This window comes from Bos indicus, chromosome 2, assembly GCF_029378745.1.
Source record: "Bos indicus isolate NIAB-ARS_2022 breed Sahiwal x Tharparkar chromosome 2, NIAB-ARS_B.indTharparkar_mat_pri_1.0, whole genome shotgun sequence".
Lineage (NCBI taxonomy): Eukaryota > Metazoa > Chordata > Mammalia > Artiodactyla > Bovidae > Bos > Bos indicus.
In genome coordinates, this window is record NC_091761.1 from 85,167,304 (window position 1) to 85,191,485 (window position 24,182).

At 37.4% G+C, this 24,182-nt stretch overlaps 1 protein-coding gene across 3 annotated transcripts in view; it reads left to right on the plus strand.

The window, feature by feature from the left end:
• CCDC150 (coiled-coil domain containing 150) overlaps positions 1–24,182 on the plus strand; it is a 91,472-nt gene that overhangs the window by 17,729 nt on the left and 49,561 nt on the right. For all 3 annotated transcript variants that reach the window (XM_070769695.1, XM_070769690.1, XM_019974289.2), the window contains 8 exons: positions 1,783–1,899; positions 3,247–3,376; positions 6,168–6,211; positions 7,893–7,985; positions 10,153–10,260; positions 14,217–14,341; positions 14,589–14,766; positions 15,330–15,398. In XM_070769695.1, the coding sequence (XP_070625796.1) occupies positions 1,783–1,899; positions 3,247–3,376; positions 6,168–6,211; positions 7,893–7,985; positions 10,153–10,260; positions 14,217–14,341; positions 14,589–14,766; positions 15,330–15,398 (864 nt within the window). The remainder of the gene's footprint in view (positions 1–1,782; positions 1,900–3,246; positions 3,377–6,167; positions 6,212–7,892; positions 7,986–10,152; positions 10,261–14,216; positions 14,342–14,588; positions 14,767–15,329; positions 15,399–24,182) is intronic.

Genomic DNA, 24,182 nt, shown 5'->3' on the forward strand with positions numbered 1-24,182 from the left:
TGACTCATTCTTAAATAAAACTAATATTTAACTGATCATTGGTTAAGGAAGGAATTTTGAAACTTGAAGGAACAGGATTATTAAAAGCTCAGTTGGTTTGACTATATAAAAATTAAAATCTTATACATGTAAAAAAACAAAACATAATGAAATTAGACAGTTAATAATCGTACCTTTTAAAGAACTTTAAATGACTTTGAAAACCTCAAAATCAGTGGGCAAAGGATAAGAACAGTTCAGAAAATATGTGAAGAATTAATAACCATATTGGAAAATTTTAATCTCACTAGGAGCCAAAGAAATGAAAAAAGTATTAAGATATTGCCTTTTATTTATTAGATTAGCAAAGATTTAATAATGTGATAATCTCTAGTGCTGATGGCATTTATTCAAATACTACTGATAAGAAAGTAAGATTGGAAGAATAATTATAAAATGTATGAAAAGTCTAAAATAGTGTTTATACTTTTAACCTAGTAATTCCTTTTGTAGGATTTATCTCAAGGAAATAATGAGAAATTCAGTGAAAGGTTTATTCACAATCATGTTCAGCAGAGCAGTATGGAATAGCAAGACACTGGAAATGTCCAGATGTTCAGTATTAGGTGTATGTTAAGAAAATCATAGACCATTTCCAAAACAGTCTATCTTGTAACAGTTTCATATCAACATACTTTTCATCCTTTTCACTTTAAAAAACTTTAAAACTGTAAAATACACCATCCTTCAAGAAGACACTTATAAATTACATATGTACAATGTAGAAAAGAGTTATAAAATATACTCAAGTTGTCTTTACTGGGGTTTAAAAATAGAATTTCTTTCAATTTATTATCAGTTTATAAAAGGAATGCATGCATGCTCAGTTGCTTCAGTCACGTCTGACTCCTTGCGACCCCATGGACTGCAGCCCCCAGGCTCCTCTGTCCATGGAGATTCTCCAGGCAAGAATACTGGAGTGGGTTGCCATGCCCTCCTCCAGGGGGCTTCCCCACCCAGGAATTGAACCGGAGTCTCCTGTATCCTGCATTGGCAGGTGGGCTCTTGACCACTAGTGCCACGTTCAGTTTCCATTTGAATTGGAAAGAAGGAAAAAAAAAAAACTTAACCTTCTTTGTATCTTTATCTGACTTATAGTCATTTATGGATAGAAATAAGATCAGTGTACCCAAATTCTTGAATGCTATTTTTATCTGCTACTTAGCAACTACTTCATTATTTTTTCTGATCTTTAAATTCTAACACAAAAAAATCCAATACATAATTAAAACAGCTTTCAGAGAAATGGTTATAATATTATGGGATAAAAAACACATACACATATGTAGATGAAGAAATCATAGAAAAATAGAGTTAAAATACAGAAAATACATAAGACGTATTTGTGTTTCTCAAACTTCTGACATATTTTACACAGCAGCAGCAGCAGCATACACAGACGTTTCATGAAGTGGTACTCACTACTTGCTGTGTGCTCCAGTATTTTCTTTGTGTTCTTTTTTGCCCACCTTTTCAAATGCTTCTTGCAACTTACAAATGAGTCTTGACTGCAGTTTGGAAAACAGACTTATATAGTAGGAAGGTGAGGGTAACAAATTTGACCCTGCATTTCTTAGAAAGTTAACCATTAGGGAGAAACAAAAACATGTTTTTGGGCAGTCATAACTGTATGAAGAATGGAAGTGAGATGGTATGTCTATAAACTTTTCATGGTGACTTTGATCTTTGTTAAACTGCTGTGAAGTTCCCTTGGTCTCACCTAACTGCAGTGTTACTCTGTAGCTAAGGAGACAACTGTCCCAGGAGAAGCACCTACGGGAATCTCTTGAGAAATCTGGATCAGCCTTGCTACTGAGAATACAAGAAATGGAAGCAACAGTGGAGGTGGAACGGAAACAGGTAGTGAGATTTTCTCTCCTTGTTTATGTTGGGGAAGTGAAACCAAAAGGGAAAAGCCAGTGTTTTGGCTACAAACCTATAGTTTTGCTTATTTCCTCTAGATTTATTAAATTCTTTCCTTTAGTAATCCGCTATTAACACTCTTACTACAACTTAAAAAATTTTAGTCCAAAATAAGCACTCTGATGCCGTTCAGTCCAATACTCTTACTTTATGAATGGGGAAGCAAAGGACAAAGAAGTTATTATGTGTCAGGGTTTATAGAGGTGAACTCTTAGCTCCTGGGAGGGAATCATTCCCCTACCACATACTCTGTGTTCCAGGAATTGACTTTGGAAGGTATTGCCCTAGTCTCGTATTATATGTACATGATGTAGATAGAAAAGAAGGATTAAACCGAGCTGACATTTGAAGCAAAGAATACCAGTAAGTCAAGTAATCAGGAATGTGTTTACATTGCTGTTTTCAGTTCTCGTTATCTATTTTAGCATAATATTTTTGCCTCCAAAAGTTGTTATTTGAAGTACCTATATGTATGGCTCAAGATTGTAAAGAATCTGCCTGCAGTGCCAAAGACCCAGGTTTGATCCCTGGGTGGGAAAGATTCCTTGGAGAAGGGAATGGCCACACACTCCAGTATTCTTGCCTGGAGAATTCCACAGACAGAGGAGCCTGGCAGGCTCCAGTCCATGGGATCGCAAAGAGTCAGACATGACTGAGTTTGTCACTCAAGTTCACTCACGCATATGTAATTTCAGTTCAGTTCAGTTCAGTTGCTCAGTCGTGTCTGACTCTCTGTGACCCCATGAATCGCAGCACACCAAGCGTCCATGTCCATCACCAACTCCAGGAGTTAATTTAGAAGATTCTAAATTACAAGCACCCAAGGCAATCAGTAGCTTCAGATCCTAATACCTATAATTAGATTATGTAATGTTTATTATTTTAAGCAGTACTGTCCCTAACAGTGGAATTATTTAAAGGATTCTACTTAAGGAATTTGCAAATGATCCGTTATTGCTATAATTTATACTGCCAGTATAGAGGCCAGTAACCACATGTGGTTATTTACATTTAAATTAGTTTAAATAAAAGTAAAGGTTCCGTGCCTCACGCTGGCCACATCTCGAGTGCTCAGCAGTTGGTCCTGAGCTGGTGCCTGCTGTGTTGAGTGCACAGACGTCTCCTGGATGTCTCCTGGATGGCCCCACTGTAGGATGCTGTACTCTGCTGAGATCTTGAACATAAAAATCCTGCTTCTTCCTCCAGTAACGTTCAGAAAATCTGCTTTACACCTGTGCTGTAAGATAGCTTAAAAGGAGTTTTTTTTTTTTTGCACAATTTCAGGTGCAAATTTTGCAGGAGAACTGCATTGCCCTACGCAGTTCTATTCAGACCACCCAGGAACTACTGGCACAGGAGCAACAACAGAAAGGGGAGTTGGAGACCGCTTCCTCACAGCTCAAGTCTGACCTTGGTATGAAAATGGATGCTGGAAACTTCACTTTTGTTAGTTTGTTGAGATTTTGTGCACAAGCTTTCAAGATTCCAAATTCTTGTAGTGGCCAGTGATACTGGTATTCCCACAGAATGGAAAAAATTGCTGACTTTCTTTCTGTCCATGGCACTGAGGGGAAAAAACTAGAATTTGACCCTCTTAATTTTAAACTAATTATTTAGATTTTTACCAAGTTTATTTAATTGTTTGTGGACTTGGGACTGTTTGGGTTCTATGAATCTAGATTGAATGTTGGGTTATAGAGTGCTAATAAGAGAATGAGGCCATTAATCCTTGCTGAGTTACTGATTCTAACCATTTATCATGTCAGACTCTCCATTCTTCAGGTTATCAGTCTATTTTGGTGAACTTATATTTGTAGAAATGGATGGTTGTAAGGTACTATAGACAGAGCTTAGATTAACTTGTTTAACATTTGTTTTTTTTTAAAGAGTCCTTAAAGATGCAAAGCTAGAAAATGGAAGTGTCTAGACTTGATCCCAGGGTGCTTGGAGACATGTTTCTTCCAATCCAACATCCTTTATCAGACTGCTGTTTGTTAATATATAATTATAAAGGCAGTTTTCAAAGAGATCTCACTGTAGAAATCAGAGTTCCAGTGCAGTGCCTCACAAGTAAATAACACTTCATGGTTTAAATAGGGCTTTCATAAAAATTATCTCAGGTAATACACAAAACTACCTATACTTTCCAGAGTTACAGGATGAATAAATAGTGAAGTGAGACCTAAACTGGATCTTCTAACTCCAAACCCAATGTTCTTGTTATTGCGGCTTCTACAGTGTGGCTGTAATGAGGGTGAGGAAAGAGAAATGAAATAAAAAAAAAAAAAAATAGAGCAAAGAGTAATCCATTTAATGGTTTTACTTGCTGCTTTTAGCAGAAGGTACTCTTTTGCCATATAGTTGTCAAGTAGTGAATTATTCTGTGAAGTTCTCACTGATAATGCTCCAGAATAAGTTTCTGTCTTCCTATGATTGCATACTTAAAAAAACACAATTACATTTTATGATACTATGAGTATCCCATTTGAGCCTTACAGCAAACTTGTGAGAAAGATAAAATATACCTCATTCTACAGAAGAATAAAAGATGTATATTGAAGGACCCCCAATAAATAGAATAGCTGGGACTAAAATACAGATCTTTCTGTTATATTAGTTGTCCTTCTGATTAAGTGATTTTTAAAAAATGTTTCTTTCTTGATAGATTAATGCTTTCCTTTTGAATTTTTAAAGAATATATGAAAGACCATTAAAAACATTAAGATTAGAACAACAGTAATTCAAACTAACATAAAGAAAAAGAGACCTGTCTCAATACCAGCTATATGCTTCATATTGAATAATAGATGTTTTACATGCATGCAGTTTTATTACTCAAAAATACAAATATTGATAGTTATTATAACTAGATTAGTAAAAGGAATGCCTTTAGATATTTGCTTCAATGGATTTTAAAATGTACCTTTTTATTATTAGCAATAAATATGTATATATATGTGTGTGCATGAATACACACACACTAAAGTGATTACATTGTTCTCCTAAATAGAATAAACTTTGATTCTTCCTTTGAGTAGTGGAATTTCCAAGATAGATCATATAGTTTACCTTTTTGATCCTTCACATACGTTAAATTAGACTTTATTTAAAATAAGTCTTGAACTCAATTTCAAGAAGTATACTTTTCCTGAGTATATCGTAAATGTGAATTTTTATGTGTTTTATAATTTTTCTGGCTTTAAATACTTAAGTGACAAAATTAATAGATCTTTATGAATTTTCTGTGAAGCCAAATATTAATCTCAGAAGAGTTTATGTATTTTGGCTACTAGTATATCAAGGGCTTCCCTGGTGGCTCGGTGGTAAAGAATCTGACTGCTAATGCAGGAGACTCGGGTTCCATCCCTGGGTCGGGAAGATCCCCTAGAGAAGGAAATGCCAAACTATTTGCCTATTTTTGTCTTTGGTTTTCTCTTCACTATATATACAGACTCTCTGAGTGGTTTCAAATCGCCGCCCTCCCGCCCCCCCACACACACACCTCAAATCATCCTCCTGAGTTCCAGATGGTATCTTACTGCCAACTAATCATCTATATTTAGATACCTTACAAATACCTCAAAACACATGATGAAAGCTTAAGTGTTGGAGTCATTATTACTCATTATATCTCCCAAACCTGCTGCTTGCCCTGAATTCTGTATTTCATTAGATCCACCATCCACTCTGCTGTCCAGGGCGGCACACTAGATAATTTTCTTGACTCATCTGTTGCCTTCACCTCACTGGTCAGTCACCAAGTCCTGACAATCTTCTGCTTACTCTTCTACATTCCCATTGTCATTACTTTAGAGCAGCTTTCATTGTTTTACACTTCGGTTACTGCAACAGCTACTAAACTGATCTCCCTGTTTTTATGGAGTCTTCGTCAGAGTAATCTAACAAAACAGCTTTTGATCGTTTGCCTCGCCGGCTTGAAATCCCTCAGAAACTTGTCATTATCTGTGTATTGAGCAAAATGTGGCCTCATTTACCATTGCATATGACTGTGGACTAGTTTTCCATGATTTAGTTTCAAGTCTATAAAAACATGATAGAAATACGGGCGTTCTGCTTATTTCTGCAAAATACAGACTAAAAATCTTTTTTAAAAAATGAAAATTTCTCAGGCGAAAAAATACCATGTTATCTCAATATAGTTGTAAGTTATTAACATCTTAGTTATGTGAACTTTTTGTCTTTAGTTTCTAGAGACGACATCATTTCCAAGTTGGTTGAAGAAAATAAGGTAAATTTAGAGCTTTAGAGTACAGAGGTTTTCTTTCATCTCTTCACTAAGTAATATTTCCTCATTCATGTTGGTTTATAGTCCTTCTGATTCTTCTAAAATCTTTATTAAAAGTTTCAGTGTATATGAGTTTATATCCAGAACTGTTATCAACTGGATATTATTAAATAAATTATTTCATGCAGATTATTAGAATTTGAAAAAAGGTAAATTGGCAAAAATAAGATGTATTTGCATTTTATACCTATTGTCAATGAACTGTAATGAAGTTTTTTTAATAATATGTAAGAAATATTAACTATTTTTGTTGATGGCTGCTCAGTATCATGAATGTATGTACTTAATACTGCTGAACTAAACAAACTTGATACGTAAATATTTTTAAGTGAACTGTACACTTAAAAATGGTAAAAATGAGTATAGTTCCCTGTGCTATGTATATAGTAGGTCATTTTTGATTGTTATTTTATGTTAATCCCAACCTCCTAATTTATCCCTCCCCACCCTTCCCCCATAAGGGAAAATCTGAAAAAGAATGTGTATATTATTATATATATTCTTATTATATATGTATATATTATTGTATACATAATATATATACATTATATATACATATATTACTATATAATATGCGTGTATATAATATAAACATATATATATTATGTATATATTATATATATTAACATTATATAATATATAGTATCAATGTTATATATAGAATTATATATATAATTAACCATTTATAATTAACCATTAATATATAATATAGAATGTTAATATATATTAACATTTTTATATAACTGAATATATAACATTTATATATAACTGAATAAATATATAACATTTATATATAACTGAATCACTAAAACTAACAATATTGTTAAATCAACTATACTTCAATTTAAAAAAGACATTTCATTAAAAAGATTTTAAAAGTGGTTAAAATGATAAATCTTGTTATGTGTATTCTACTACAATAAAATAAAAAAGATAGAAATAAATGTTACTACCTTTATATCTTAAAACATTTCTAAATCAGTCTCATGGTGTAGATGTTATATGATGTTTACTTGATGCTTCTTCTGGAAAACTAGAAAAGTGAAGGAAGAGGACTTAGACTTTGTTCATCCCCATTAGACTTAAGTACTGGTTAGGTAGACCATCCCACAACTCACATCCCTGTCACCTTCCCTCATCTGAAAGGGAACACTTTTTTCACAGAATGAAGGCACTTTCTTCTGCTCCACAGGTATTCCTTGATGAAAATATCTTCCCCTACTTACAATTTGAAAAGATCCTTGCATCTGTTTCTTTGAAATAATAAGATGTTACTGCTACTTGGAAGAAATGTATATGTAATTAACAAATATTTCATCTTAGTGTAGTTTTCTTGACATATGAATACTAGGTAAATACCAAGGTTTGTTTTCTTTAATTCAGATTTCTAAGCAAATTCTTTCTAATTGGAATCCCAGTATGAAAATATTTTTAATAAATATTTTTGATAACTTATAAATAGACATTTGGGAGTTGAAGATACCAAAATCTTAAAAAAGTCCTTTTCTATGTGTATCATTAGAACTTGAACTGGTACTGGCCACAGTACAGAACGGGTATTTTGATAGAGGTATATGTAATAACTCTTAAACATAGAAAATGAGAAATTTTTTTTTCCCTATAGAATATACAGATGTCTTTCAATAAGGAACATGAAGGAAATGCATATTTGAGGTCTGAAATAGTATCTCTTCATGAAGCATCAGAAAAAGCACAGGTAAATCTTCCCATTTCTCTAATGTTTAGATGGTAATTTTGTTCAATTAAGTAACCAAGAATAATCCTGGTTACATAAATTCATACCATTGCCATCATCTAAAATTTTTATTTCCTTAAGATTTGTTTCATTTATGAAGCATCATCAGATTAACTCCAATTCCCATCTCTAAATTCCTGTGATACATAGGTATCTGAGATACACTGTTACGTCATTCACTAGTCTATACTTTGTGTGCTAATTTACTCATTAAATATATACCTTTTATTTCCCCCGTTGAACTTCTAAGCAGTTCAGTGCCAAGGGCTATGTCTTATTCTTTCTTTGTGTCTTCTTTGTCAAAGCACAGTAAGAACCTAATAAATAATTGCTGATATTGGAGGTGTATGAAATCATTTAATGTGGAATGGTGGTCCCCAAATTCAGCTAATGTTTTGTGTATATGCATGTGTATAGAGAGGAGTCACCACCTATACAGGAAACCGTGTTATTTCTCATAGGGCTCAATGAAATAGTGTTGATCAGTTGAAAGAACTTTTTGTTAGTACAATTTGATGTTTCAGTGTTAGGATCATAGTGTTGCTATGCTCTTTATGATAAAGAAAATACAAAATGTGTCCTTTCGTAAAAGTGTTAACAGTAACTACTAATGAGTTCAGTCACAAAGTCATCTCTGACTCTTTGTGACCCCATGGACTGCAGCACCCCAGGCTTCCCTGTCCTTCACTATCTCCTGTAAACTTGCTCAAACTCATGTCCGTTGAGTCAGTGATGCCATTCAACCATCTCATCCTCTGGCATCCCCTTTTTCTCCTGCCCTCAATCTTTCCCAGCATCAGGGTCGTTTCCAATGAGTGGGCTCTTTCCACCAGGTGGCCACAATATTGGAGCTTCAGCCTCAGCATCAGTCCTTCCAGTGACTATTCAGGGCTGGTTTCCTTTAGGATTGACTGGTTTGATCTTGCTGTCCAAGGGACTGTCAAGAGTCTTCTTCAGAACCACAGTTTAAAACCATCAATTCTTAGGTGCTTAGCCTTCTTTATGCTCCAGCTCTCTATTACTACTCTTACTATAAATGATGGTTAAGATTTACCCAACCCATACTGTACACTATGTTACTAACAAATTGTAGTTCTCTCAATAGCACTACTACAGAAACTTTTTTCTCATTTTAAAGGTAAGAAAGGTGAAATACAGAGAGGTTTAATAATATAACTAATATGTGACACAGTTGGAATTTGAGCCCAGCAATCTAACTCTAAAGAATATTAGTTATTTCTTTTCAAAGAGCAACAGTTCTCCTCTGTCTCACCTCTCAAGTGTTCCTCAATGAATAGTTTGTATGTCTGGTTATAACTTTAAAATGTTCCTTAATGTATTTCTATCTACTTTGCTATACACACTACTTATGATGCTGTCCACATAGTCTTTCATCTGGCTCTCCTTTCTTGTTACTAATTTTTGAAGGTTTTTTCTATTAATTCTTCAGAGTTATTTGCCCAGTCCTTAAAGAACTTGTATATTAAAACATAAGATCCTTACCAAATATAGTTTTCAAAAATAACTGAGAATTAAGATAGATATTTTCCATAGGAATACAAATTTAAAAATACCAAAAGGAAAAAGAATTATAAACCAACTACATGTTTAATAGATATGTTGCACAAAAGACTTCTGTTTCATTTTGGAAGATTAATCCTGTGAAATGGTACAGTCATCTGTATTTTGCTTTTTTGAATACTGTAATTGGTGATGAAGGAGCTTAGCTATTTTGTGTTATCAGCTAAACAGTTCTAAAAACTCATCATCCAATTTTGGGAATGGATTTGTATAACATTGACCATGCATCTACATTGTAAATACCATTCTGTACATATCTTGCTCTGATTGACCAGCATGCAAAATGCAAAAGAACAAAAGACTGGTAAACTGCCAAATGCTTCAGTTGTTCTACCAAATCAACAAATTTTAATTTAGAATTATTTAGGATGGTGATTCCAAATATTTGAAAGTATTTTATAATTAAATATCCATTGGGTTAAATAAAGTTCACATATATGGTGAAATAATACTATGAAATACTATGTAATTGTTAAAAATAATGATGTGTAAGTAAAAAGAATTATTTATTGGAGAGATCTGTGATTTCCTATATATGTTGTCTTAGATTTTGAATGACCAGCTGACCAGAAAGTGTTCAGAATTGAGCAGCATGCTTCAGACTGTTAAAATGGAAAATACCAGAATCATTGCTGACCACCAAGCCATTCTGCAGGTATTTATTTTTATTTTTTTCACAATAGTAAAAGATGCTTATTAGTTCCGTAATCAATAGCCAGATAAAAAATGTAATAACAATTGCAAGCCATAATGGAATCATGATTAACCTAACAATATAAAATAATTACATACAATTTGGGGGAGTCAAGCAGGGTTATGTGCACATGTTTTCTTCCACCCAGTGTCCTTTGGTTAGTGCATTTAATCAATTTACATTGAAGGTAATTATCTATGTGTATGATCCTGTTACTATTTTCTCAATTGTTTGGGGCTTATTTTCTGTAGATCTTTTCCTTGTCTTGTGTTTCCTGCCTGGAGAAGTTCCTTTAGCATGTGTTGTAAAGCTAGCTTGGTAGCGCTGAATTCTCTTAACGTTTGCTTGTCTGGAAAGCTTTTGGTTTCTCCATCAAATCTGAGAGTCTTGCTGGGTGGAGTATCCTTGGTTGTACATTCTTCCTTTTCATGACTTTAAACATATTGTGGCATTCCTTTCTGGCTTGTAGGGTTCCTGTTGAGAAATCAGCTGATAATTTGATGGGTGTTCCCTTGTATGTTGTTTGTTGTTTTTCCCTTGTTATTTCTAATATTTTATCTTTGTCTTAAATTTTTGTCAGTTTGATTACTATGTGTCTTGGTATGTTCCTCCCTGTGTTTATCCTGATGGGGACTCTCTGTGCTTCCTGGACTTGATTGACTATTTCCTTTCACATGTTAGGAAAGATTTTAGCTGTTTTTGCTTCAAGTATTTTCTCATGTCTTTTCTCTCTCTGTTGGTGATAGACAGCATTTTATGTTGTCCCAGAGGTCTCTTAGGCTGTCTTCCTTTTTTTTTTTTTTTTTCATTCTTTTTTCTATATTGTGTTCTGCAGCACTGATTTCCACCATTCTATCCTCCAAGTCATTTATCCATTCTTCTGCCTGTTATTCTGCTATTGATTCCGTCTAGTATGTTTTCATCTCTGTTTGTCTGTTCTTTAGTTCTTTTAGGTCTTTACTGAACATTTCTTGCATCTTCTCCATTGTTTTCCTGATATCCTAGATCATCATCACTATCATTGTTCTCAATTGTTTTTCTGGAAGGTTGCCTATCTCCATTTTATTTATTTGTTTTTTCTGCCATTTTATCTTGTCCCTTCATCTGGAACGGAACTTTCTGCTTTTCATCCTGATTAACTTTCTGTAATACGAATTTTGTTCTACCTGATGTGGGCTTGTGGTTCTTCTTGCTTCTTCAGTCTGCCCTCTGATGGAGGAGGCTAAGAGGCTTGTTAAGCTTGATGATAGGAGGGACTGCGTCTTGCTCTGGTGAGCAGGGCCATGCTCAGTTCAGTTCAGTCGCTCAGTCATATCCAACTCTTTGTGACCCCATGCAGCACACCAGGCGTCCCTGTCCATCACCAACTCCTGGAGCTTATTCAAACTCATGTCCATTGAGTTGGTGATGCCATCCAACCATCTCATCCTCTGTTGTCCCCTTCTCCTCCCACCTTCAATCTTTCCCGGCATCAGGGTCTTTTCAAATGAGTCTGCTCTTCACATCAGGTGGCCAAAGTAGTGAAGTTTCAGCATCAGGGCTTCCAATGAATATTCAGGACTGATTTCCTTTAAGATTGACTGGTTGGATCTCCTTGCAGTCCAAGGGACTCTCAAGAGTCTTCTCGAACACCACAGTTCAAAAGCATCAATTCTTTCGGTGCTCAGCTCTCTATATAGTCCAACTCTCACATCCATACATGACCACTGGAAAAAACATAGCTTTGACTAGATGGACCTTTGTCGGCAATGTAATGTCTCTGCTTTTTACTATTGCTGCTTAGGTTGGTCATAACTTTCCTTCCAAGGAGCAAGCATCTTTTAATTTCATGGCTGCAGTCACCATCTGCAGTGATTTTTGGAGCCCCCAAAAATAAACTCACTGTTTCCACATGTATTTGCGGTGAAGTCATGGGACCGAATGCCATGATCTTAGTCTTCTGAATATTGAGTTTTAAGCCGTCTTTTTCCACTCTCCTCTTTCGCTTTCATCAAGAGGCTCTTTAGTTCTTCGCTTTCTGCCGTAAGGGTGGTGTCTCTGAGGTTATTGACATTTCTCACGGCAATCTTGATTCCCACTTGTGCTTCATCCAGGCAAGCATTTCATGTGATATACTCTGCAGGGTGTATAAATAAGCAGGGTGACAGTATACAACCTTGACATATTCCTTTCCCAGTTGGAACCAGTCTGTTGTTCCATGTCCAGTTCTAACTGTTGCTTCTTGACTTTCACACAGATTTCTCAGGAGGCAGGTCAGGTGGTCTGGTATTCCCATCTCTTTCAGAATTTTCCACCATTTGTTGTGATCCACACAGTTAAAGGCTTTGGTGTAGTCAATAAAGGCAGAAGTAGATGTTTTTCTGGAACTCTCTTGCTTTTTCCATGATCCAGCAGTTGTTGGCAATTTGATCTCTGGTTCCTCTGCCTTTTCTAAAACCAGCTTGAACATCTGGAAGTTCACGGTTCATGTACTGTTGAAGCCTGGCTTGGAGGATTTTCAGCATTACTTTAGTAGCGTGTGAGATGAGTACAATTGTGTGGTAGTTTGAGCGTTCTTTGGCATTGCCTTTCTTTGGGATTGGAATGAAAACTGACCTTTTCCAGTCCCATGGCCACTGCTGAGTTTTCCAAATTTGCTGGCATATTGAGTGCAGCCCTTTCACAGCATCATCTTTTAGGATTTGAAATAGCTCAACTGGAATTCCATTACTTGCACTAGCTTTGTTTGTAGTGATACTTCCTAAGACCCACTTGACTTTGCATTCCAGGATTTCTGGCTCTAGGTGAGTGATCACACCATCGTGGCTATCTAGGTCATGAAGATCCTTTTTGTATAGTTCTTCTGTGTATTTTTGCCACCTCTTCTTAGTATCTTCTGCTTCTGTTAGTTCCATACCATTTCTGTCCTTAATTGTGCCCATGTTTGCATGAAATGTTCCCTTGGTGTCTCTAATTTTCTTAAAGAGATCTCTAGTCTAAGCGTATTTTGCATCTAACAGATACTCAATAAATATTTTTCATTATTTCAAACATTGTGTGTTTACCCCATGTAAGTATTGTTATGATACTAGATCTGGATAGAATTATGGTAGTGAACAAGACAAATCCCTACTTTCATGAAATTTACCACTTAGTAGACTGAATAATGTGACTTATATACATAACACTTTAATAAACATTTTAAAACCTTGGAATATGACACAAGTGAGATCCCGTTTTATCAAGTATGAAGGTGTGAGGATTTGCCTTGTAATCAATATTGTTCAAAACAATGTATTTTAAAGTATGTTTACAAAAGTAATTCTTAGCATGTACTATATTTACAAAAGCTTTATAAATTGTGGATAGAGGGAGTATGCATAAAAATGGTAAGCCAGAGAAAAATTAATTGTGCAAAACAGTTACAGACTTCTGCTCTCACAGTATCTGAGCACAGTTTCAGATACTGTCAAAAGAATTTAAACTGTGAAACATGATTGTCCTTGGAGAGTGGAATTATTTGGAAGAGGTGTGGAGGAGTTAGAGGTGGAAGAATTTTTTTACTTTATATACATTGATATTGTCTTACTTTTTAAAGTATAGTACCATGTTGAAATTTTAAATTACCAAAATATACCTAATATAGTTCTATATCTGAACATTTGTTCATGTTAGGAGTCATAAAATTTTGCAGCAAGCTAGGTAAATGATGCACCTTGATTGTTGGCGAGAAGAGCTGTAAAGTGATAAAATTGTGGTCAAGTCAGGGTAGGGACAAAGAGAAAGCTGGACATTAAGATAAATTCTTTCAAAAAGAGGTTTTATTTATATAAATTAGATTTTACTTTTGTAAGTATCAGTAGCTTTGATTAGTTATTTAGAATAATATCCTATCAAGTGACTTCTGGCATCTCAGCTTTTAATATTACTTCTAACAGGAGGAGCAGAAAATGATGACACAGACATTTCAAGAACAAAACTTACTGCTGGATGCAGCCCATGCCAGTATCACAAGTGAGCTACAGACTGTTCAGAATGAAAAAACACAACTCCAAGTGCATCTGTAAGTAAATTGTAGGCAACTTTTGCATTTTTTGCTTTTGCACTTGTATTTCATATCTTTAATGCAAAAGTTTTGATTCTGCATTTGCTGGGCCAGCCACAAAAATAAAGACACTGCTTTCACGGAACTAATTTTGTTAGAACATTTTGGTAATTGCTCTCAGGCAGGAGATACGTTCTGTAAGAACATTTAGTCATAAAGAAGAGCTCTCATTTAGCTTTCATATCTCCTTGTTCTCTTCCTGCAGGGACCATTTAATCCTTGAGCATAACCAATGTATCCAGAAAGCACAAGAGGCTGAGAAGAGGGCAACAGTCCAGAAAGAGCTGCTAGAATCCACTATTGCAAGATTGCGAGGTGACCTGGAAGCATCAACGCAAGAGAAGAAGTCTCTGCTAGAGGAGAAAGACAGACTTCAGAAAGAGGTGTGTGGAGGCAGGTTTGTTACTTCCTGGTTGTGGGCGGTGGTCTTGTTTTAAAATTGTATTTTAAGTGCAAAAGACAAGAAAAGAAATACAACCCAGATGGAGTTTGTCTGAGTTACCCATGAAAGAAGTCTTTGGGTGGGTAATCTATGTCTTTTAGCCATGTGAGTAGTCTGTGCCAAATAGTACCCTTACATAGCATTAGTGAAAGTTAACTAACCATTCACACATCCTCATGTTAGTTAAGGGGTCAGATTTTAAAAATCAATTTTGCCCAGTGGGAGTGGGACAGTGTAGCAGAAACAGTGTAAGGGAAAACAGCCCTGTCTTCCTAGTTAGGAAGGAGCCAGCAGAGTCTGACATGCAGACGTGTCTTTCTAATTTCAGGGCTATTTGTGAAGTCTGCTCTGCCTCAGAGACTCCCTGAGTGGCCCCTTTTCTGAGAGGATGTGCTATCTCTGCAGTGTAGGTATTAACTCACATGCAGGGTGTGTCTGCTATAGTAGAGCCTGTCAACTGTTTTTAAAAGACTGGTTTCCTTTTTCCCCTCGCTTCTTGGGCAGGTTAATAAAACAGAGAAAGAAGTAGCAGAAGAAAAATGCAACTTGGAAAAAGAATTAGCTAAAAACAAGGTATTGCACGTTTTCTTTCTTTTTGTGTCATTATGTTTTATTTCCTTCTGTACTGCTGCCTGCTGTATCAGCTTATCTTAGTGAGGAGACAGGTTATATTGTTGAATAGCAAAATGTAGGGGGAGTAGAGAAGCTACGAAGCTGGATGCCCTCAGAGCACTTCAGTCACTTCAGCATAAGGCTGCTTCTGGGAAAGGTTTGCTTGTTGAGCATCTTGTGTTTGCCAGTGAGTCATCACTGCCTCTGACCCTAGTGTTCACCAAGCAGTTTAGCTAGGAAGACTCCCAAGACTGAGCTCATGGGCCTGTGGGAAGCAGAGGGATGATTGCTGACAGTGCTTTTCTTAAAAAATTAAATAAAGCTAATTTAGGCTTATTAGTTCTTGCAGTTTTGTGAGATACCTCTTTCTAGGTTCTATTAAGGTAGAATGGCCAGAGAAATGAATACAATCCTTATCGAAATAGAGCAAAAAAAAAGACCAAACAACTTTAAAACATTCCTATTTGCATTTCAGAATTTAAAGAGAGTAGGGATTATGTAGCGTTGTCATCTGGAGTATATCTGGAGCACCAGGGACTATTAGGCCGCCCTACTCAATAAAACTAGCAACAGGTGTCAGATACAGTCATCAAGCCTTGACTGTTCGGCTTCTGGCTCAACTAAATAGTATTCATGTTATCTACCATATATGTAAACTTTTTAAAAAACTAATTTTTATTTATCTTTGGCCATGCTGGGTCTTCGTTGCTGTGCAGGCTTTTCTCAAGTTGTGGTTGAGTGGAGGCTACTCTCTAGCTGGGTGCATGGGCTTCCATTGCAGTGGCTTCTCTTACTGCAGAGCACAGGCTCTGGGCACACAGGCTTCGGTAGGTATGGTTCCCGAGCTCTACAGCACAGGTTCAGTAGTTGTGGAACACGGGCTTAGTTGCTCTGCAGTATGTGGGATCTTCACATATTGGAGACTGAACCTGTGTCTCCCACATTGGCAGGTGGATTCTTGACCACTGAGCCACCAGGGAAGACCTATCTATGTGAACTTTTAGTTTAAGAACTACAGAGAGAAAAAAAGCTAAATTCTGTACTGGAGCTCCAAGACAGTTCACCAAGCTGGCAATACCTTCTGTGGTTTACTCACTCATGTCCAGTGATTCGAAAACAGTCCACCCAAAAGGTCTTTAAATAAAGCTGACTTCCAGTGGCTGGGATTTTGCTGGTGTCAATGTGGCCTCAGTATGCTTTTTAAAATTTGGAAAACTGGTGGATACTGTTAATTAATTAATACTTTTTGCTTTAAAATTCTAGTAAATATTTCAGGCTGTGATGAATGGCTATTTATGATTACAACATAACATTATTATTTTGTTTGTCTGATTTCATTTGTCTTAATGTAGACTAAGTATATGTTCATGGGGCTGAAAGATATTATACTTGCTTGTTTGCTGTTGTTCAGCCAGCAAGTTGTGTCCAACTCTTCACAACTCCATGGCCTGCAGCACGCCAGGCTTCCCTGTCTCTCACCATTTCCTGGAGATTGCCCAAGTTCATGTCCATTGAATCGGTGATGCCATCCAACCATCTCATCCTCTGTGGTCCTATTCTCCTTCTGCCTTCAATCTTTCCCAGTATTAGAGTATTTTCCAATGAGTCAGCTGTTGGCATCAGGTGGCCAAAGTATTAGAGCTTCAGCATCAGTCCTTCCAAAGAATATTCAGGGTTGATTTCCTTTAAGATTGACTGGTTTGATCTCCTTGATGTCCAAAGGGACTCTTCAAGAGTCTTTTCCAGCACCACAGTTCAAGCCAGCTTTTTCACTCTCCTCCTTCACCCTAATCAAGAGGCTCATTAGTTTTCCTTCACTTTCTGTCATTAGAGTGGTATCATCCACATATCTGAGGTTGTTGATATTTCTCCCAGCAACCTTGATTCCCGCTTGTAACTCATCCAGCCTGTCATAACTTATATATGATGTGCTCCGTATATAAGTTAAATAGACAGGGTGACAATAAATAGCTTTGTTGTATTCGTTTCTCAATCCTGAACAAGTCAGTTGTTCCATATAGGGTTCTAGCTATTGCTTCTTGGCCCAATTACAGGTTTCAGGTAAGAGGCCTGGCGTGCTGCAATTCATGGGGTTGCAAAGAGTCGGACACAACTGAGCGACTGATCTGATCTGATCTGATAGGTCTTCATAGAACCATTCAACTTCAGCTTCTCCGCATTAGTGCTTGGGGCATCAACTGGGATTACTGTGATATTGAATGGCTTTCCTTGGAAATGCACAGAGATCATTCTGTCATTTTTAAGATTGCACCCAAGTACTGCATTTTGGACTCTTTTGTTGACTATGAGAGCTACTCCATTTCTTCTAAGAAATTCTTGCCCACAGTAGTAGATATAATGGTCTTTGAATTAAATTCGCCATTCAGGTCCATTTTAGTTCACTGATTGCTAAAATGTTGATGTTCACTCTTGCTGTCTCCTGTTTGACCACTTCTACTTTACCTTGATTTGTGGACTTAACATTCTAGGTTCCTATGCAATATTGTTCTTCACAGCATCAGACTTTACTTCTGTCACTCATCACATCCACAGCTGGGCGTTCTTTTCACTTTGTCTTCTTCTCTTCATTCTTTCTGAAGCTATTTTTCTCCAGTAGCATATTGGGCACCTACCAACCTGGGGAGTTCATCTTGCAGTGTCCTATCTTTTTCCCTTTTCATACTGTTCATGGGGTTCTCAAGGCAAGAATACTGAAGTAGTTTGCCATTCCTTTCTCCAGTGGACCACATTCTGTCAGACCTCTCCGCCATGACCTGTCTGTCTCGGGTGGCCCTCCACGTCATGGCTCGTAGTTTCTTTGAGTTAGACAAGGCTGTGATCCATGTGATCAGTTTGGTTCATTTCAGTTCAGTTTAGTTGCTCAGTTATGTCCAGCTCTTAGCAACCCCATGGACTGCAGCACGCCAGCCCTCCCTGTCCATCACCAACTCCCAGAGTCTACTCAAACACTTGTCCATTGAGTCAGTGATGCCATCCAACCATCTCATCCTCTGTCATCCCCTTCTCCACCTGCCCTCGATCTTTCCCAGCATCAGGGTCTTTCCAAATGAGTCAGCTCTTCGCATCAGGTGGCCAAAGTATTGGAGTTTCAGCTTCAGCATCAGTCCTTCCAATGAACACCCAGGACTGATCTCCTTTAGGATGGACTGTTTGGATCTCCTTGCAGTCCAAGGGACTCTCAAGAGTCTTCTCCAACACCACAGTTCAAAAGTATCAATTCTTTGGTGCTCAGCTTTCTTTACAGTCCATCTCTCATATCCATATATGACTATTGAAAAAACCATAGCCATGACTAGAAGGCCCTTGTGGGCAAAGTAATGTCTCTGCTTTTTAATATGCTGCGTAGGTTGGTCATAACTTTCCTTCCAAGGAGGAAGTGTCTTTTTAATTTCATGGCTGAAGTCACCATCTACAGTGATTTTGGAGCCCAGAAAAATAAAGTCTGTCACTGTTTTCATTGTTTCCCCATCTATTTGCCATGAAGTGATGGGGCTGGATGCCATGATCTTAGTTTACTGAATGTTGAGCTGTAAGCCAACTTTTTCACTCTCCTCTTTCACTTTCATCAAGAGGTTCTTTAGTTCTTCTTCACTTTCTGCCATAAGGGTGGTGTCATCTGCATATCTGAGGTTATTGATATTTCTCCTGGCAATCTTGATTCCAGCTTGTGCTTCATCCAGCCCAGCGATTCTCTTGATGTACTCTGCATATAAGTTAAGTAAGCAGGGTGATAATATACAGCTTTGACGTACTCCTTTTCCTATTTGGAACCAGTCTGTTGTTCCATGTCCAGTTCTAACTGTTGCTTCCTGACCTGCATACAGATTTCTCAAGAGGCAGGTCAGGTGGTTTGATATATCCCCATCTCTTGAAGAATTTTCCAGTTTGTTGTAATCCACACAGTCAAAGGCATTGGCGTAGGCAAGAAAGCAGAAATAGATGTTTTTCTGGAACTCTCTTGCTTTTTTGGTGATCCAACGGGTGTTGACAATTTGATCTCTGGTTCCTCTGCCTTTTCTAAAACCAGCTTGAACATCTGGAAGTTCACAGTCCACGTATTGCTGAAGCCTGGCTTGGAGAATTTTGAGCATTACTTTGTTAACGTGTGAGATGAGTGCAATTGTGCTGTAGTTTGAACATTCTTTGGCATTGCCTTTCTTTGGGATTGGAATGAAAAGTGACCTTTTCCAGTCCCATGGCCACTGCTGAGTTTTCCGAAGTTGCTGGCATATTGAGTGCAGCACTCTCACAGCATCATCTTTTAGGATTTGAAATAGCTCAGCTGGAATTCCATCACCTCCACTTGCTTTGTTCATAGTGATGCTTCCTAAGACCCACTTGACTTTGCATTCCAGGATGTCTGGCTCTAGCTGAGTGATCACACCATCGTGATTATCTGGGTCATGAAGATGTTTTTTGTATAGTTCTTCTGTGTATTCTTGCCACCTCTTCTTAATGTCTTCTGCTTCTGTTAGGTCCATACCATTTCTGTCCTTTATTGAGCCCATGTTTGCATGAAATGTTCCCTTGGTATCTCTAATTTTCTTGAAGAGATCTCTAGTCTTTCCTTTTCTATTATTTTCTTCTATTTCTTTGTACTGATCACTGAGGAAAACTTTCTTACCTCCCCTTGCTATTCTTTGGAACTCTGCATTCAAATGGTATATCTTTACTCCTTTGCTTTTCACTTCTCTTCTTTTCTCAGCTTTTTATATGGCCTCCTCAGACAGCCATTTTGCTTTTTTGCATTTCTTTTTCTTGGGGATGGTCTTGCTCCCTGTCTACTGTATAATGTCACGAATCTCTGTCCATAGTTGATCAGGCACTCTGTCTATCAGATCTAGTCCCCTAAATCTGTTTCTCACTTCCACTGTATAATCATAAGGGATTTGATTTAGGTCATACCTGAATGGTCTAGTGGTTTTTCCCACTTCCTTCAATTTAAGTTTCATTAGTTTTCTGTGATTGTGGTTTTCATTCTATCTGCCCTCTGATGAATAAGGGTAAGAGGCTTATGGAAGCTTCTGGATGGGGGAGACTGACTGGGGGGGAAAGTGGATCTTGTTCTGGTGAGTGGGATCATGCTCAGTAAATCTTTAATCCAATTTTTTGTTGATGGATGTGGCTGTGTTCCCTCCCTGTTATTTGCCCTCAGGCAAAACTGGACCAGTGCCTCCACCAGAGACTCCTGGACCCTCACTGGCAAGTCTGGTTCAGTCTCCCACTGGCCACCAAAGTCAAATTTCCCGGGGGTTCTCAGTCCCTTTGCCGGATCCCCAGGTTGGGAAATCTGCTGTGGGTCCTAGAACTTTCTTAACAGTACAAGAATTTCCTTGGTGTAATTGTTCTGCATTTTGTGGGTCATCTGCTCAGCAGTTCTGTGGTGGAGCTAATGGCGACCTCCTCCAAGAGAGCTTATGCTACATGCTGCATTATACCAAATCCTCCTCAGACAACCACTTTGCCTTTTTGCATTTTTTTTCTTTGGGATGGTTTTGTTTGCTGCCTCCTGTACAATATTTCGGACCTCTGTCCATAGTTCTTCAGGTACTCCGTTTACTAGATCTAATCCTTTGAATGTATTCATCACCTCTGCTATATATTCATAAGAGATTTAAGTCATTCCTGGCTGGTCTACTGGTTTTCCCTGCTTTCTTTAGTTTAAGCCTGAATTTTGCAATGAGGAGCTGATCATCAGAGCCATAGTCAGCTCCAGGTCTTCTTTTTGCACACTGTATACAACTTCAACTCCATCTTTGGCTACAAAGAGTGTAATCAATCTGATTTTGGTATTGACTATTTGATGATGTCCATGTGTGAAGTGGTCTCTTTTGTTGAAAAAGGGTGCTTGCTATGGCCAGTACATTCTCTTGGCAGAATATTGTTACCTTTTGCCCTGCTTCCTTTTGTACTCCAAGGCCAAACTTGCCTGTTACTCCAGGTATATCTTGACTTCTTTTGTATTCCAGTCCCCATGATGAATCCCAAAGAAAGGCAATGCCAAAGAATGCTCAAACTACCGCACAGTTGCACTCATCTCACACACTAGCAAAGTAATGCTCAAAATTCTCCAAGCCTGGCTTTAACAGTACGTAAACCGTGAACTTCCATATGTTCAAGCTGGATTTAGAAAAGGCAGAGGCACCAGAGATCAGATTGCCAACATTAGTTGGATCATCAAAAAAGCAAGAGAGTTCCAGAAAAACATCTACTTCTGCTTTACTAACTACACTAATGCCTTTGACTGTGTGGATCACAACAAACTGGAAAATTCTTCAAGAAATGGGAATACGAGACCACCTGATCTGCCTCCTGAGAAATCTGTGTGAAGGTCAAGAAGCAACAGTTAGTACTAAACATGGAACAATGGACTGGTTCCTAACCAGGAAAGGAATACTTCAAGGCTGTATATTGTCACCCTGCTTATATAACTTACATGCAGAGTGCATCATGCAAAATGCTAGGCTAGATGAAGCACAAGCTGGAATCAAGATTTCCAGTAGAATTATCAATAACTTCAGATATGCAGATGACACCACCCTTATGGCAGAAAGCAAGAACTAAAGAGCCTTTTGATAAAAGTGAAAGACGAGAGTGAAAAAGTTGGCTTACAGCTCAACATTCAGTAAACTAAGATCATGGCATCTGGTGCCATCACTTCATTGCAAAATCTATGAGGAAACAATGGAAACAGTGAGAACTTTATTTTGGGGGGCTCCAAAATCACTGTAGATGGTGACTGCAGCCATGAAATTAAAAGACAGTTGCTCCTTGGAAGAAAAGCTATGACCAACCTACGCAGCATATTAAAAAGCAGAGACATTACATTGCCAACAAAGGTCTGTCTAGTCAAGGCTATGGTTTTTCCAGTAGTATTGTATGGATGTTAGAGATGGACTGTAAAGAAAGCTGAGTGCCGAATTATTGATGCTTTTGAACTGTGGTGTTGGAGAAGACTCTTGAGAGTCCCTTGGACTGCAAGGAGATCCACCCAGTCCATCCTGGAGGAAATCAGTCCTGAATATTCACTGGAAGGACTGATGTTGAAGCTGAAACTCCAATACTTTGGCCACCTGATGCGAAGAGCAGACTCATTTGAAAAGACCCTGATGCTTGGAAAGATTGAAGGCGGGAGGAGAAGGGGATGACAGAGGATGAGATGGTTGGATGGCATCACCGACTCAATGGACATGAGTTTGTGTAAACTCTGGGAGTTGGTGATGGGCATGGAGGCCTGGCGTGCTGCAGTCCATGGGGTCACAAAGAGACACGACTGAGCAACTGAACTAAACTGATATTCTTCATAGTGGCTATACCAATTTACATCACTACCAGTAGTGTAGGAGGGTCCCCTTTCCTCCACACTCTCTCCAGCCTTTATTGTTTGTAGACTTTGATGGTGGTCATTCTGACTGGTATGAGATGATATCTCATTTTTGATTTGCATTTCTCTAATTATTAGCCATGTTGAGCATTTTTTCATGTGCCCTTTAGCCATCTGAATGTGTTCTTTGAAGAAATGTCTGTTTAGGTTTTCTGCCCATTTTTTGATTAGATTGTTCTTTTGATATTGAGCCACGTGAGCTATTTGTAAATTTTGAGGACTAATCCCTTGTTAGCTGCATTGTTTGCAAATATTTTCTCCCATTCTCTGAGTTCTTTTCTTTCTGTTTATGGTTTCCTTTGCTATGCAAAAGGTTTTGAGTTTAATTAGGTCCCATTTGTCTATTTTTGTTTTTTTAATTTATTTTCATTGGAGGATAATTAGCTTCAATTACTCTAGACTTCCATGGTGGCTCAGACAGTAAAGTGTCTGCCTACAATGTGCAAGACCTGGGTTCAAACCCTGGATCCGGAAGATCTCCTGGAGAAGGAAATGGCAACCCACTCCAGTATTCTTGCCTGGAAAATCCCATGGACGGAGGAGCCTGGTAGGCTACAGTCCATGGGGTCGCAGAGAGTCGGACACGACTGAGCAACTTCACTTTCACTTTTCACTTTCATTCTATAAGATGGATTGAAAAAGATATTACTGCTATTTATGTCAAATAGTATTCTGCCTTTGTTTTTCTCTAAGAGTTTTCCAGTATCTGATCTTATATTTAGGTCTTTAACTCACTAAAAGTTAATTTTTGTATATGATGTTAGGTTATTGATATGAGATATTTTTCCTTTTTTAAATATGTTTGTACAGCTAAAGATATCCCTCTAAGCACCACTTTAACTGCATACCATACATTTTGTTTGTAATGTTTTCATTTTCATTTGTCTCAAAATATTCTTTAATTTCCTTTGTAATTTTTTCATTCCCAGTTGATTATTTAGAAATATGTTGTTGAAATTCCCATATGTGTGAATTTCCCAAATTTCCTTCTTTTATTGATTTAATTTTATTTCATTATGGTTGAAAAACATACTTTGTGTAATTTCAGTCCTTTCAAATTTATTGAGCTTTTTTATAGTTGTAACATGTTGGTATATCATAGAGAATGCATCATACACACTTGGGGAAAATGTGTATTCTGTTTTCTGGAGGAGTTCTAAAGATGTGTTAGGTTCAGTTGCTTTATAGTGTTGAAGTCATCAATTGTTTTTTCATTGATCTTCTAACTGTTCTATTATTGAAGTCTTTGTTACTGTTGAATTGTTGTTTCTCCTTTCAGTTCTGTCAATTTTTGCTTTATTGTTTTTGCTTCATTGGGGCTCTGTTAGACATGTGTTAAT